At 37.9% G+C, this 15,875-nt stretch overlaps 1 protein-coding gene across 5 annotated transcripts in view; it reads right to left on the bottom strand.

Annotated features, from left to right (window-relative positions):
- Positions 1 to 12,599, bottom strand: part of LOC128187028 (CAD protein-like) — a 33,327-nt gene extending 20,728 nt beyond the window's left edge. For 2 of the 5 annotated variants that reach the window (XM_052857093.1, XM_052857094.1), the window contains exons 1-25: positions 12,260 to 12,598; positions 11,724 to 11,993; positions 11,554 to 11,612; positions 11,122 to 11,205; positions 10,473 to 10,614; positions 9,906 to 10,077; positions 9,407 to 9,592; positions 9,080 to 9,181; positions 8,662 to 8,944; positions 8,100 to 8,333; positions 7,730 to 7,951; positions 7,321 to 7,509; positions 6,868 to 7,113; positions 6,535 to 6,672; positions 6,032 to 6,282; positions 5,596 to 5,842; positions 5,375 to 5,473; positions 5,168 to 5,269; positions 4,961 to 5,083; positions 4,489 to 4,671; positions 4,100 to 4,318; positions 3,776 to 3,943; positions 3,475 to 3,657; positions 3,181 to 3,285; positions 2,762 to 3,089 (exon numbers count right to left, since the gene is read on the bottom strand). In XM_052857093.1, coding sequence (XP_052713053.1) covers positions 2,762 to 3,089; positions 3,181 to 3,285; positions 3,475 to 3,657; positions 3,776 to 3,943; positions 4,100 to 4,318; positions 4,489 to 4,671; positions 4,961 to 5,083; positions 5,168 to 5,269; positions 5,375 to 5,473; positions 5,596 to 5,842; positions 6,032 to 6,282; positions 6,535 to 6,672; positions 6,868 to 7,113; positions 7,321 to 7,509; positions 7,730 to 7,951; positions 8,100 to 8,333; positions 8,662 to 8,944; positions 9,080 to 9,181; positions 9,407 to 9,592; positions 9,906 to 10,077; positions 10,473 to 10,614; positions 11,122 to 11,205; positions 11,554 to 11,612; positions 11,724 to 11,993; positions 12,260 to 12,353 — 4,429 coding nt within the window. In that variant the 5' untranslated portion in view covers positions 12,354 to 12,598. Of the gene's footprint in view, positions 1 to 2,761; positions 3,090 to 3,180; positions 3,286 to 3,474; positions 3,658 to 3,775; positions 3,944 to 4,099; positions 4,319 to 4,488; positions 4,672 to 4,960; positions 5,084 to 5,167; positions 5,270 to 5,374; positions 5,474 to 5,595; positions 5,843 to 6,031; positions 6,283 to 6,534; positions 6,673 to 6,867; positions 7,114 to 7,320; positions 7,510 to 7,729; positions 7,952 to 8,099; positions 8,334 to 8,661; positions 8,945 to 9,079; positions 9,182 to 9,406; positions 9,593 to 9,905; positions 10,078 to 10,472; positions 10,615 to 11,121; positions 11,206 to 11,553; positions 11,613 to 11,713; positions 11,994 to 12,255 lie in introns of those variants that run through there. The other 3 variants (XM_052857097.1, XM_052857095.1, XM_052857096.1) reach the window with 3 other exon arrangements.
- Between the last annotated feature and the right edge of the window lie 3,276 nt (positions 12,600 to 15,875).

Here is a 15,875-nt window from a genome sequence, read left to right as displayed (position 1 = left end):
ATATGTATTTAGTTCAAATAAATATCTATCGGATCTAAAAGTTTCATGAAAATCGATTAAGCCATCTGCGAGAAATCGCCTGCACAAAAATGCGTAAGAAAAAAAAAACAAGAATAACTAGACACGATCTCGTTGCGAGCAACGAGGAGGTCTTCCGTCCGATTTTTAGAAGAAAATATGACATCATCGACCTTGATTTTCGACCAAAACACATGATATGGAAAAAAGAGTGGAGAACTAATGCTTTTTTGTATCACATTTTATAACTTCTCTTATATTGTGTTTTGAAATACTTGCATTTCTTCAAATTAAGATAGAAAAGATTAAACTTGTTTACCTCTGGCTCCTAAAAAACCCTTATTAGGTAACGCAAGAGAAAATCATTATATTGTTAGAATATATAAATGTATTATACCTAATTCGGCTTAAATAACCTTTCACAAAATAGCTCTTAGTAAAACGCTAACGCTTTAGAGCCCTTTGATCCCCTAATTTAAGGGGTCAGTCCCTTTTTCTTGAAATCAAATGGAAGACCATTTCATTCTGAACACATTTTGTCAACAAATGTTTAGAAATTTGTTACCGTTCTTGAGATATATGAGAAAGAAGGTTTTAGGGGCCGATCCCTTATATCCATGTAGGGGCCGTTTAACGAAATTTTGAAGGTTGCATATTGTTAAAAACATCATTTTGAACAACTTTTCTTCTGTACTGCATATCAAAATATTTTTCCTTTCTGAGATATGGGTGATCAGAATTTTGGACTTTTGGCCCCTAAAAACCCCAAATTACGTAACACATGATAAAATCATTACATCACTTAGATACATAACTGTGAGATAAACATATTTGCTTATATAACATTTAACAAAATATCCCTCAGTAAAGGGCTATAGATAAAAGACTTTAGAGCCCTTTGGTTCCCTAATTTAAGGGGCCAGTCCCTTTTTCTTGGTATCAAATAAAAGGTCACTTAATTCTAAACACATTTTGTTCAACAAGTATTTAGAAATGTGTTACCGTTCTTGAGATATATGAGAAAGAAGGTTTTAGGGGCCGATCCCTTATATCCATGTAGGGGCCGTTTAACGAAATTTTGAAGGTTGCATATTGTTTAAAACATCATTTTGAACAACTTTTCTTCTGTACTGCATTTCAAAATATTTTTCCTTTCTGAGATATGGGTGATCAGAATTTTGGACTTTTGGCCCCTAAAAACCCTTAATTACGTAACACATGGAAAAATCATTACATTGCCTGGATACATAACTGTGAGATAAACTTATTTGCTTATATAACATTTAACAAAATATTGTTTAGTAAAGGGCTACAGATTAAAGACTTTAAAGCCGTTTGGTACCCTTATTTGAGGGGCCAGCCCCTTTTTCTTGATTTTAAAAGAAAGGTCTTGTAAATAGAAACTATTTTTACATTACATGTCTTAACAAAATATTTTTCAGAAATTAGATAATTAAAGAAAACCACAAAAAATTACAACATTTTTTTATCCCAATATTCGGGTCCAGGCGAGCTTCAAGGAAAATGGCTTCTCGACAAATCTAAAACAAGCAAGCATATCTACCATAACCACTCTGTCTTGCATATAAATTTCAAGTCTCTAACTATAACGGTTCCTGAGGAGATGCGTGGACAACATCATGCTCCAAAATACAGGAAAAAGGGAGATAATTCAGAAGCGGAAGTGAATTTTCAGACAGGAAGTGGGATGCAAGGAGACATTGACCAAAGACATTATCCCTGTAAAAATCATTAAAATCGATTGAGAAACGGCTGAGAAATTAAGGGTGTCTACCAAGGAGAAAAATAATAATAATATAGAAGAATGAGAACCCGTAGAAAAACAGTAAGGTCTTCCGCTGAAGACGGAAGACCTTAATAATAGGGAAAAAGAAACAAAGCAATAACAATAAGGTCTTCCGTTGGAAACGGAAGACCTTAATAAGAAAGTCGACAAAAACAATATGTCTCCCCTTTGAAAGGGGAGACATAATTACATCAAAGTACCAAAAATAACAAGAATAGAATTCCTGGGTCCCCCGCCGGTCAAGCAGTATACTAGTATTGACCAAGGCTGATTTAGGAACTTGACCAAGGTATTAGTGGTATAAACATTTGGTAAAAATTTCATGTAAATCCGTCAAAATTTGTAGGCATGAGAGCGCTTACAAGGTGAACTTTGGGATAAAACGGAGTCATTATTGTGGTCGAAGTCCCATAACTCCAACAAAAAGTATCGACCAATTCTGATTTTCGAAGTTGACCAAAGTATTAGTGGTATAAACATTTGGTAAAAATTTAATGAAAATCCGTCAAAATTTGTAGGCATGAGAGCGCTTACAAGATCAATTTTTGGATAAAACAGAGTCATTATTGTAGTCAAAGTCCCATAACTCCAACAAAAAGTATCGACCAATGCTGATTTTCGAACTTGACCAAAGAAACAGTGGTATAAACATTTGGTATAAATTAAATTAAAATCCGTCAAAATTTGTAGGCATGAGAGCGCTTACAAAAAAGTGTGACGGACGGACACATGGACGCCCGCCCGGCATTTCTATGTCCCCGCTCCGCGTTGCGGCGGGGGACAAAAATTAACCAATGTTTATTCGCTCAAAGTAGCACACATCAAAATTAACCAATGTTTATTCAAAATTCTCTTGCAAAGGAAACAAGATCAAAGTAGCACACATTAAAATTAAGCAATTTGAAGTCTATCTTCCTGTAAAAGAATTACACATACCTGGCAGTCTCATGACCCTGCTGGACGATATACAGTCAATGTGCGTTTTAAGGGGAGGAGCCATTCCATTCAGGCGCCTGATCGACTCAATCAGTAACTTGGAACATTTGATGTCAGTGATTAGGGGCACCGAGTAGTCCACTGCCATTCTGCGAGTCTTGTATCCCTGGGTGACAAAGGAGGATGCCCGGTAGGACCCAGAGTTCCTCAGGGGCAGGTTGATGACCAAGTCAAACATGTTGTCTGACAGGTAGTCGGCAATCGTCGCTTGTTCCCCACCATTCTTGTGGTCCCCTGTATCCTCGTAGGGCCAGTCTACAGGATTGACCTTAAGGAGAGATGTACATGTTGTAGCTTAAGATATTTGTTTTGAGGAGTTAAAACTGATCGTTGCATGTTACACATCAGTTGTACTTTACCTTCAGTCCATGCTCATTGTAGAAATCAGCTGTTCCCATGCTGGCATACAAGCTGTATCCCATGGTCTGTAGACTTTTGACGGAGGGCAGTAACTCCTTTTTATCCTGCAATCAAAAAATGATATCAAATCTGTACAGCATGTACCTATTCTTTTAGCATCATTGATAACATTATCAAAACATTTGATAAAGAAAAATTTAAGCTTGAATATTGTATGAAGCAGCCAAATACCTGCTAATGGAGTAGACCAGTTGTACGTTAACTGCCTATACAATAGGCCAGTTGAACCTTACCTTGAAGCTTCCAATGGAGAGGAGAATGTTTTTCTTAGGAATCTTGAACCCTGTACTGATAATGGCCTTTAGGTACGCTTCATATCTGTTCTCCCCAAAGCAAGCCACTTCTCCTGTACTAGCCATCTCCACACCGAGCAACACATCCGCTCCTTGTAGCCGTGAGAAGGAGAATACAGGAACCTGAAGTGAATAAAGAGTGAATTTTTGTAAATGGGAAAAAATGAACTTTGAATAAATTATCCATATATTTATCATTTGTATTATCTATATAATCAATCAATTTCAAATAGAGGCTGACCTTGACCCCAACTCGTCCACAGCCATACAACACATTGATTGGCTCTACCACTTCTCCCATTATCACTCTGGTTGCCGTGGCAATGAAGTCGTGGTCTAAAGTCTTGGAGACAAACGGCAGAGATCTGGAGACTCTGACATTGCACTCTATGACCTTCAGCTGGTTGTCCTATAAATAGTACATGAAAATGTGATCTCTATAGCAATGACAATGCACTTACAAATCAAATTCTGTTTTAAGTAAATTCATATGCAGCATATGTTCAACAGGAGTATTCATCCCTGTCTCCATAAATAGGCCACAAAGAACCCAAAAGACTGTTACCTTGGCAATGAGCTGCAGATTGAATGGACCAGTCACTTCTAGAGCCCGACCAATAGCGCAGCAGATGACCCTGATCTTGGCCAAGGTTTCTTCATTCAGGTCCTGGGGTGGGGTCACTAGGGTGGCATCCCCTGAGTGAACCCCAGCGTTCTCCACATGTTCTGACACTGCCATACAGATCACCTCTCCATCGGCCGCCACCGCATCCACATCTATCTCCTGTAAAGACAAGTCTACTGTAGTCAGGAAGTCTAGTTTAATGTAAGCACTATCTTTTAAAAAAAAAGACCAGATCTATACACATACATAAACCAAGCTGTACATCCTTTCAAGGTATATAATATATTCTGTTAACATTGTGAAAAAAACAAGGCGTGTTGTCCACAGACCTTGGCCTCCAGGATGAATTTTGAGATGACGACAGGGTGTTCCTTGGACACAGCGCTGGCCTGGCCCAAGTAATCTTCCAGATCTTTGTCAGAGTGGGCCACATTCATGGCCGCCCCGCTTAGAACGTAGGATGGACGGACCAAGCAGGGATAGCCCACCTCCTTGCAGAAGTCCTTAGCGGCCTGTAAACAGATATAGAATTGGGGGGAAAAAAATCATTTTAATTGCAAGATTCGCAATAGAGAATAACTCAATTTTCAAAAGAGAAATGAAATATTTAGGTAATATCCTTTTCAATATGGTAATATATTTAATCAATGAGGAAGCATTTGATCTGAAAACAAAAACATTAATTTCTTGCAATTCTGAATGCTAGTTCAAAAATCTAATGGGTTCTCCTTGCGTTGTTCAATATACAAATGTAGTTGTGCACAACTAGTCTACTTTCAGTTTTAATTACTGATATCTTACCTGCACAGTAGACAGTTCTCTCCACATAGGCTGATGGATTCCCATGTTATCCAACATACGGGAAAATTTGAAGCGATTCTCTGCATTATCAATGCATTCTGGTGATGTTCCCAATATACGAGCCTAAATAAAGACAAAATGAATTCAGATATTTGCGTGGTAAAGATGAGTTTACTGAATCTGAGGTTTCCAAGACCGAGTCCTTACCTGCTGTCTGTGTAGAGGCATGGCAATGTTGTTGGGAAGCTGTCCCCCTACAGACAATATGATGCCCTCTGGATTCTCTAAGTTGTAAATGTCCATTACTGTCTAAAAACAATACAGAAAATACTGTAATTGATCAATAACTGGGAATTATAACTGCTCACACCATGAAGACCAATGAACATGTATGGTGTGTATAGATTTTCTCACCTCAAAGGAGATCTCGTCGAAGTAGAGCCTGTCACACATGTCGTAGTCCGTACTCACAGTCTCTGGGTTGTAGTTCACCATTATGGTCTTGTACCCCATCTGTGAAGACAAGTAATTAGTTACTACACAGATATCTGGAGAGATCAACCAATCAAGAAAAACATGCAGGCAAGCCAAAAATTCCTACATCTATGAGAAATTAGGAATATGACAAGTGTTACCTCTCTCAGACTTCTGATACAGTTGACAGCACACCAATCAAACTCCACACTGCTCCCGATTCTGTACACTCCCGACCCTATCACCATGATGTAGCCCCCTGGGAAGGAGACGTCATTCTCTGATCCGTTGTACGTCAGGTACAGGTAATTAGTCTGAGCTGGCCATTCGGCTGCTACGGTGTCAATCTGCTTCACACATGGACAAATCTTTAATTCACTTCGCTTCTTGCGTACCATTAACTCTGTGCTGTAATATAGATATTGATAAATATGATTATCAGTATCAATTATTGTGTGGTCAGTGTATCTTCGCATTTCCTTAAGTATTTCTTCTAGACAAAAATTTCCCAAATAGTCACCGTCAGATTCTCAAAATCTTGTTATCCAGTCTTCACATCAGAACAATTTTAAACTGTTAAACAACGAAAGTACGTACCTTTCAACAGACTTGGCAATTTGTTCATCACAAAATCCCAGTTTCTTGGCCTCCAGCAGCACTGCCCTGGGAATGCTGCCCATCTTATCTCTGTACCACTCCAGTCCTGACATACAGTCAGTGATGTTCTTGAACTTGTGGAGGAACCACCTGTCTATCTTGGTGAGCTCATACAGTTTGTCCACACTGTAGCCCTGCTTCAGAGCCCCTGCCAGCACAAAGATCCTCTCATCCGTAGGCTCCCGTAATTCCTGTTTATTGAAAACATTTTTTGTTAATAATCATTTTCTAAAACCTTGATATTTAATTTTGCTTTATATCAGTATAATCAAACATATATCTACAAATATTCTTAAGTCTGCATTTCTGAGTTTCAAATTAACAGCTATTTTATAAATTTATTTGATGTAGTTGTATTAGAAATTGACCAGGTTCGGAAAGGAAACTGAACACGATCCAGTACCTGATGCAAGAAGTGCCAAGTGGTAAAGAACCAAACTTACCCCCTCAGATACTTTTGTAAAGTAAGGATCAAAACCCATTGCACTCGGATCCATCATCCGCAGGGCCTTCTGTACGGCTTCCTCAAACCTGCGACCAATGGCCATTACTTCTCCCACACTCTTCATGGAGCTGCCAATCTGTTACATCACAATCAAACTGTTCGTTATAACACTTACATCACTAAATCAATCTTACTGTTCTCTTATTTTTTTTGGCTACAGGACCAGAGATTTATTAAAATGTGTAAATGAGCCCGAAATACAAGTATATAAAATGTGTAGACAGTGAATGATAACATTTTCTAATTTCTACATTTTTTTTTATAAGTTCACCTTTGTGGACACTCTGGAGAACTTCTTGAGATCCCATCGAGGAACCTTAACCACGCAGTAGTCCAAACTTGGTTCAAAACAAGCCGTCGTGGAGTTTTCCTCAGAATTTGTGACAGAGTTCCTCAGAACTGGCAAGGGGATTCCCAGGGACAGTTTGGCTGCCACATAAGCAAGGGGATAACCCGTGGCTTTACTAGCCAGGGCAGAGCTCCTAGACAGACGGGCATTCACTTCAATGATGAAGTACTGAAAACAAACAGTAAATCAAAACAAATTACAGAAAGTAGAGTAAGCAGTAAAACTTTCTTTACTTTCCATGGTATTCAGAATGATTTATCACGCAATTTTATTCAACTTCCCTTTTAAAGAAAATATTCAAGAGGGGAAAGGTACTGATCACCAATTATAAGATACAGCCTTGATAAATCCATGCACTCCCAAACCCGTGCTTACCTCCTTTGACTCTGGATTGAGAGCGTACTGTATGTTGCATTCCCCGACAACCCCCAGGTGTCTGATGACCTTGATGGCGGTGGTCCGCAGCATGTTGTACTCGATGTTGGTCAGCGTCTGACTGGGAGCCACCACTATGGACTCACCTGTGTGGATACCTAGTGGGTCCACATTCTCCATGTTACATACCTTGAGGAAAACAATGTAGACTTTAAAAAACAATTCTGAGAAAACAACAAATATTTTTCATTAACCTTCCATTATCTGACATGTGCATATATCCAGATTATGAGTACTACACAAATGGAATTTGTAAATACAATGGAAGTGATATTCTTGTTTTTATTGACAAGATTGATAATTCTCTAGCAACAAAAAAATCTTGAAACACTATTATCTGGCCTCTTACTGTAATGCAGTTGTCAAAGGCATCCCTGACCACTTCATATTCCACCTCCTTCCAGCCCTTCAGAGATTTATCCACTAACACCTGGCTTGTGTGAGCAAAAGCTGCTGATGCCAATGTAAGTAGCTGTTCTTTGTTGTCTGCAAACCCAGATCCTAGTCCCCCTAAAGCAAACGCTGCTCTGACCAAGACTGGGTATCCTAGTCGCTCAGCTGCTTGTACAACCTAAAACACAAATAATCAAACATGTCTACATAAATTCTTCTTTTTGTTGACTTTGAAGTAAATGAACATAACGTGAATTTAAATGTTTATAAAAATAGACAGAGTCTAACTATATTGATACAGATCTGTACAATAAGGGACATCTGACCTGTTCCACTGTGTAGGCGGCTTCACTTGGAGCCACAGATTCTCCAATTTCCGCCATTTTGTTGGCAAACACCTCTCGGTCTTCGGTCCATTCGATGGAGGCTACCTGGGTCCCCAACACCTTGACCGCATACTTCTCTAGTACCCCAGTCTTTGTGAGTTGCACCCCACAGTTCAACGCCGTCTGTCCCCCAAATGTCAACAGCACTCCGTCCGGACGCTCATTCTTAATCACCTGCAGCAAACATAACATATTTATTACACAAGTAATAAACAAGTTGTATTTACAACTGTACACAGAATGAAAACAATATCTTCACAATCATCTATTGCCAGACTGAAGCAAACCATTACTGCATACATTATCTATTAAGTGTTTCTGCACATAGTATGTAAATACATTCTGCATATAGCCCAAATCAAGTGTACTATATGTTTATTTCTATAAACTCTATTCGTTTCTGTACATAATTTGTTGCCAATGAAAACACTTTCAGAACCACATTGTGAACTTGTTTTGTGTGCTAATTGCATAAATAAAGGACATCATCATCATCACCTACCTGAGTGACGTACTCTGTTGTTATGGGCAGGAAGTACACCTTGTCGGCCAGTCCCTTTGACGTCTGAACAGTGGCAATATTAGGGTTAATCAGGATGGTCTGTATCCCCTCTTCCTTCAGGGCTTTCACTGCCTGGGAGCCAGAGTAGTCAAACTCTCCCGCTTGACCGATAGACAGGCCTCCGGAGCCCAGGATCAGGACTTTCCTGGGGCGGTCAGATGACACAGGGGGTACATGAACAGGAGTCTGTAAAGTCATATACAGCTTCTCTTTCACTGTGGGACTAAAAAGTTTACAGCACAAAATCTTAGTAATAATTAATCTCCTAAAATAACAACTTGAGCTTATATTACATGTGTATGGCATAGGCTGCACTTAATAAAACTTTCAAACATTTTGTAAATAAAATTGACATTACCTGTTCTGTCCTCTTTTATGCAGAATAACTTGATTTAGGAAAACATCAAACAGGCACTCCAGATCCCTCGGCCCTCCCATGTGTTCTGGATGAAACTGCGTACTAAAAAAAAAGATTTTGATTCAAAAGCTATTCTGGGTGATTAAGAAAAAAACCTCAATATATCAAAATCAAAAGGAAGGAGTAATTGGCCTGTAATCGATTACTTTTGAAAGTAATCGACCCCATCCCTGGGAAGGACTTTAAATTACTCTGAACAAATATAGCTTCAATAAAATAGGATAGTGTCCATATCAGCACTGCAGGATATACACTGTATATATGTACCTAAAGAATGGCTTTGTGTCATGTACAATGCCTTCATTGGTCTTGTCGTTGGCATTGATGAACAGACTACTCCAACCTTCTGGAAGAGTACCTCCATCCACTGCAAATCCGTGGTTTTGTGTCGTAATGTAGCAGCGTATCGTGTCGTCGTAGGTACATGGCAAGTTATGTCCCCTATTTCCATACCTACAAGAAACGGGTGTAAAATTTTAGACATGCATACAAGAGATTGTTTAGTTCAGCAAGTTGTTTCAACTAGTTCTCTTCAATGAAAAATAATGTTCCTTTTTCACTGTTTTACATTTGCTCTAGGATTTTTGTTTTTTGTTTTTTTTTACTGAAATACCCAGTTCCCTTTCTTCATCTTACAGCTATTTTTGCCCAGTTTATTACTAGTTTTTACCTTTGGCTTCGATTCAAATTTCTAATGCTCACATCAATTATCATGTATCATCAAATATCATGACTACCCTTGATCATTCCCACTAAGTACACCCACCTCATTTTAAATGTTTTGGCCCCAATGGCCAAGGACAGGAGTTGGTGACCCAGACAGATACCAAATATGGGCTTGTATTTCTCTTCCTTGACCACTCTCCTCAAGCTTTCGATGGTTGCCTTACACATCTGGGGGTCTCCTGGGCCATTACTGATGAACAACCCATCATACTCTGTACACAAACAACACAATGTTTTCATCATAGCATAAAACATCTGTTAACAGGTATATTCTAAAAATTGGCCTCTAGTCTCAATTGCTTGGTCTCTACCAAAATTTTTCTGGTCTACATTTTAAAAAAAAAAAAACTTCACATCCTTTATTTTTTTTTTTTTATATTTTAAAAGGTTACATAAACACATCAAACTAACTTGTTTTACTGTTCTGGGGTTTATCCATGCTAAACAAACTAGATTGTCATTTTACACTTCAAAATTGCACATTATCACGTAAAGGAAAAGTCTTTACAATGCTTATTAAGTTGCTTTTAAGGCCTTTTCATTTGAGAAAGATTGTTTGCATTAAACTTTGTATAATCACTCATATAGTATCAAACATGATGTTTACCATCACTAGAGATCTTGTAGTCCCATGGCACGACCTTGACCTTTGCCCCCCTCTGACACAGACACCTGATTTGGTTGTACTTGATTCCACAGTCCACGGCTAGAATGGTTAGTTCTCCCTTAGGATTGTACACAACTGGTTCCTGTGACGGAAGAGAACCAGGTTAAAGAACATCTAAAGAACCAATTTCTAAACTATGATACATAGTTTCCTCCTTCGGTTCCTCTGGGGTAGTTTTTACAAATCTACTTGGGAGTTTCGATTGTTTAATTTATTCTCTCCATGACTTTTGTCAACCTATTTCTTTCCAATGGAATGAATGATAAATTTTTTTCAGTATATTGTAACAGTACTTATTTAGAAAGTAAAATACAAACAAAAACACTTTTCCCCTAATTTTCATTGGTACCACAACAAAAACTGCTTGATGGTCTCAAAAAGCCTCCTGTTGCACATTACTCTCCTTCTATTTTGACACTTTCTATCACAGGTGTATAGTTTTCACCTGCAATTAGACAGTGCCAATACAGACGAAGCTTGTTTGTGGTTTCTCCGGGCAGCTGCAGGTCTAAACTCTGAGAATCATGAATGATCGATGAAATCTATAAAACCCATTAATATAAGAGACTTCAGTTTGTTCATCTGTTACCTTTAGGGAGACTTCAGACACTAGGTTAATCTTGTTTGGATCTATCAGTGGGACATCGGAACTTTTCATTCCTTCCACAACAATCTGAAACAAAAAAATAAAAGTCTGAAATCTTAGTCGTTTGTCAAATGATTAAAACCAACTTCATTACATACTGTAAACAAACTTTTATTCGCAGCGACTTTATTTCACGGTCAACTGCCGATAAACTGGTTCGCAATGACTAATGTTCATGACCAAACCTGTATGGCCGTGTTATAACAAACATTCAACAAGGGCTGGTTTGCATTATTTGCGACGAAGAGGCTCCTGCTAACTGCACGAAAAATTTTCTGGCATGTGAATAAAAGTTGGTTTACAGTGTTGGTCCTTTATATAAAAAGAAATGATATAGGATTAGGAAAGTCTTTGTACTGCGTGTTCCAAGCTCACCTTCCCAAGCATTGTTCCCTTCTCACGTATTTTCTTGGTCAGAGACCTCGTATCTAAACCTGATATTGAAAAAAAAACCTCTTGTATTCAAATATCCTTTGTTTTAAAATCAGCAACTTTGATTATGAGTTTTTTTTTAATTTTGAACACCGACACTGACATGACTTTACCATACAGTCCAGGGACGTTGAATTCGCTGAGCCATTTAGAAAGTGATTTTACTGCGGACCAGTGACTATATTTTTCCGTCACATCCCCTACAATAAGCCCGGCAACATGGATTTTAGCAGACTCGAACCATTCAGTGAGCCCGAACTCATCTTTCTCCTCTGCAGGTATCCCATAGTTCCCAATCAAGGGATAGGTCAGGATAAGTATCTGCTTACTGTAGGAAGGATCAGTCAACGACTCAGGATATCCCACCATTCCAGTCTGAAAAACTGCAATGCGAATGCAAATATACAGCTGTGTAGGTACACAAGTACTCAACATTTATAATTAATTACGGAAAAAGTTGAAATTATTTATTTACTTTCTTTTACTTTTTCATAACTTATTAACAATTAGAGTTTATAGACATTTATAAATTATAGTCGTTAGCCAATGAAAAGGAAAATAGAATCCGCGTGGTCTGAATTTAAATGCGCAATTTTCAATGTTAACATAAGTGCATGGCCATGCATTTTGGTCGCGTTCACATACCTACCTACTTCTCCAGGAACGCTCGTCTTGGCCCCGAAAATGAAACCGGGAAACCGCGTCCCATCTTCCAACTCCAACCAACCATTGGTGGCTTCCATGTTTAAAGCTTAGCAAACAGCGGCAGCGTGGTCGCTCAGTTTTCCAATTGAAAGTCGAATAAACTATCGTCAGCGACCCATGGCAGTCAGTGCACTTTGTTAAACACCAATAACAGCGTTACAAACAACAACTGTGACGAACTAATATGTGAACGTGGTATAATAGCAAACGTTTCTTCACTCATTCGACTCTCATGTTGACCGCCATTTCTATTCTACATGCACGTGTGTTATATAGTAAGGACGATAACTCGCAGGTGGGTCACGTGACAGTGACATGACATAGCGATTGGTGAAGAACAACGAAAACTTATACATGTATGTTGGCCTACACAAAACGTGAAAATTATTTTTCACATGAAAATTAAAGGCTGAATAAAAAATATATTAATAAATAGTGAAATAACATTCTTTTGCAAACCGCTTTGATCAGTTTGAATGCTTAGAATAATTTAGAAAAATTTAAAATTTATTCATGAAAATGATTCGTCTGATTTTATAATACATCATACCGGAGTCTAAGTACAGAAAGTTTGAATTTCAGGAAATTATTTGAAAGTACAATTTAAAAAGATTTTTTGTACATGTACATGTAGTAATGACTGTGCGATTTACACGTCCGGCGCTGTCCAGATCCGGGTCGATATCTGCATGTAATATTTTTAATTTGAATAAAATGCCACATTTTTTACTCTCAAAATATGAGATTTCACAAGTCTCTGTAGGCGGAAAGGGAAGTGCAATTGAAATTTACTGGAAAAACCAGAGAGGGTATGGAAAATTCATCTGATGGGCACGAGCAACTATAATCAGTCGCGCGACCGTGAGATGGATCCCCTTGAAGGTCCTTAATCCCACTCCAAGATTTAAAACACGTGCACACTTCCTTACGAATTTATTCACACAGTCACACTTTCTTCTTAAAATTTGGTTACCGGGTATTTGATCATGAAGTATTTTTTAAGAACTCTCTATACACTAATAATTTTTTTCCCTTGAGAAAACTTAATCATTAATAAAAAGGAGAAAAGTTATAAAGTATTTTATTACTTTATTCTGTCTAATTTAATGCTTATATAGAATTCTTATTCATTCGTTCTCTACATAAAGCAGTAGCTTACCATGGAATAGGAACTTTAAAGTGCATGTACAGTGTAAAGTGTGGCAAGGGATTCAAGTATAATACATATGAAGAAAATATTTAAAAAAAACATGAAATTATATATTAAGTAATTAATATGATATATAACATAAAACATGTACGGGAGGATAGAATTAGATATGCAGGGATTCAGTTTTTTCTAAGGGGGATAATTGTGTTTGCCGTGGGTGGGGGGGGGGGGGGGGGGTAGGGGTGTCCCGATGCCTTTTTCGGTAAATTTACTAATTGCATTTCATAAATTCCTCGACCCCTCTCCCTGTAGATTCGCGCTGTTAGGGGACATTATTGAACATTACACACCGGATACAATAATCAATGCATCCCACTCCTACCATATCATCTCATGTATTTATTCCATATATTTTAAAATAACTATATCACCGTGATGAGCTGTTACTCGATCGATTTCATGATATTTTTTTCCGACTGCTTGTTTTAGTATCCTTCTTTAAGTATGGAAGTGTATTAGGACCAAAGCAGTAATTTTTTTTTATTAATTTGTTATGGCAGATTAGTAATTTGTTATAACAAATTAATAATCTGTTATATCAAATTAATAAAAAATACTGCTGCGGCCTTTTGAATACGCTTCCGTATTTAAGTAATGAAATTCTATTACACTGTAACATTTATGAAAGCCACCACCACCCCCCTTCCAGCAAAAGAGTTCTCTTTCTTTCCTCAAAAGTGTCAACGAACTATCTCACGTTCTCTTATAATTGAAAATAAAATGTGAAAATATTATGGCTTGATACTTTTTATAACATCACGTACTTGGTTATAAATAAAAAAAGTAAAGAAAACTAAGACAATTTTATGCTACACACTTTGTCACGAAGTTTAAACAAAGTGTGGATTCTGGTCGTGCCACCCCGCAATTAACCCGCGACAGGGAGGAACTCACGAAATTAATCCTCGTTTATTGAACCCAAAAGTCACAAAAGGTGTGTCAAAATTCACTTGTCTGATTATGTAAAATGTTTGAAAAGTTTCACGAACAATACGAATGAATATTCCCCCATCCCCCGATTTATACACGTATGAACAACTCAATCATTACAAATACAATATGAAGACATTGCCCCTTTATATAACAAAAAATAAATCGGCACAGTTTTAAATGATTTAAAAATAATAAATATCCAGAATAAAATCACAAATTGATCCTATTAACAGTTATAACTGCCTGAAGAGCCAGGAATGGTGAAAACGTTTGCGGTTAATAGGATCAATTTGTGATTTTATTCTGGATATTTATTATTTTTTAAATCATATATCCTTCATGTGTCCCCCCCCCCCCCCCAAAAAAAGAGAGAGAAGCAAGAACACATTTAAAACACCTGGTTAAGATATACCTATATAGAGAAGGTTTTTTCAGTAATATTCTACCATGTAGTTGCGTTCTGATTCTTTATTAATTAATTGGTCCGGACACGGTCACTATAGTTCTGCAAATTTTTATTCTATTAAAAAAATTGACACCAACAGATTGGTGGCCCCGAAACTCAGAGTGGAAAGGATCTAGTTTGTGACGATTCCGAACCGTCACTTCCAACTTATATAGAGTTAAAAAAAAGAACCAGAGGAGAAAAACAACGCATAAACTAGCTGCAGAACTGTAGCTCTCTAGGAAAAAAAATATTGACGGACCGGTCTGTCAATATTTTTTTCCCGGAGAGCTACAGTTCTGCAGCTACACATAAACATGGTTTAAGTAAGGTAGTCCCAGTACAAATTTCTCTGGACTGTCTGCGAAGCCGTGAAGAAAACACCAGACTAAACGTCGGATGCCCTCGCTATCGGTGAGGGGTCTCGATTTCCTCGCGAACCACAAATCATGGCCAACCTCCTGAAGTCAGGACTTCTCTGTTTATATTCAACTCATTTTTGAAACATGTACAGTGTAATAATACATCTTTTTCAAAACTGGCCAATACGTCTTATTAAACGGAATTTGTTAATAAGACTTTTTAAAATAAATGACACGTTGAATTGTTTTGAGTCCTTCATAAACTTTGTAAAATAATAAAAGTGCAAAATGAAAGCGATCGAAACAAATATCAGTGGAGATCACCCAAGCTGACATCCGAACTAAATACCCTGCGTGCATGGTAAGGTTCGCCACAAACTGGTTCCATTTCACGCGAACAAACCCTTTCTTTCACCAACAATGGATGTATATGTAAATACATCAAATTCTCGTAACGGGCAAACATCAAGGCAGTAAAGGTGTGGACATTTTGACAAAATATTTAGTTACGACCAGTTTGATGGCTTCAGCACCGACAAGGGAGTTACAGGTGTAATGGAGGTAATTTCACGCACCTTGCTGCCCAACAATTCCGGACAATTTACAAAGG

Source organism: Crassostrea angulata, chromosome 6 (assembly GCF_025612915.1).
Source record: "Crassostrea angulata isolate pt1a10 chromosome 6, ASM2561291v2, whole genome shotgun sequence".
NCBI lineage: Eukaryota > Metazoa > Mollusca > Bivalvia > Ostreida > Ostreidae > Magallana > Magallana angulata.
This window is presented reverse-complemented; position numbering and strand designations above follow the sequence as displayed.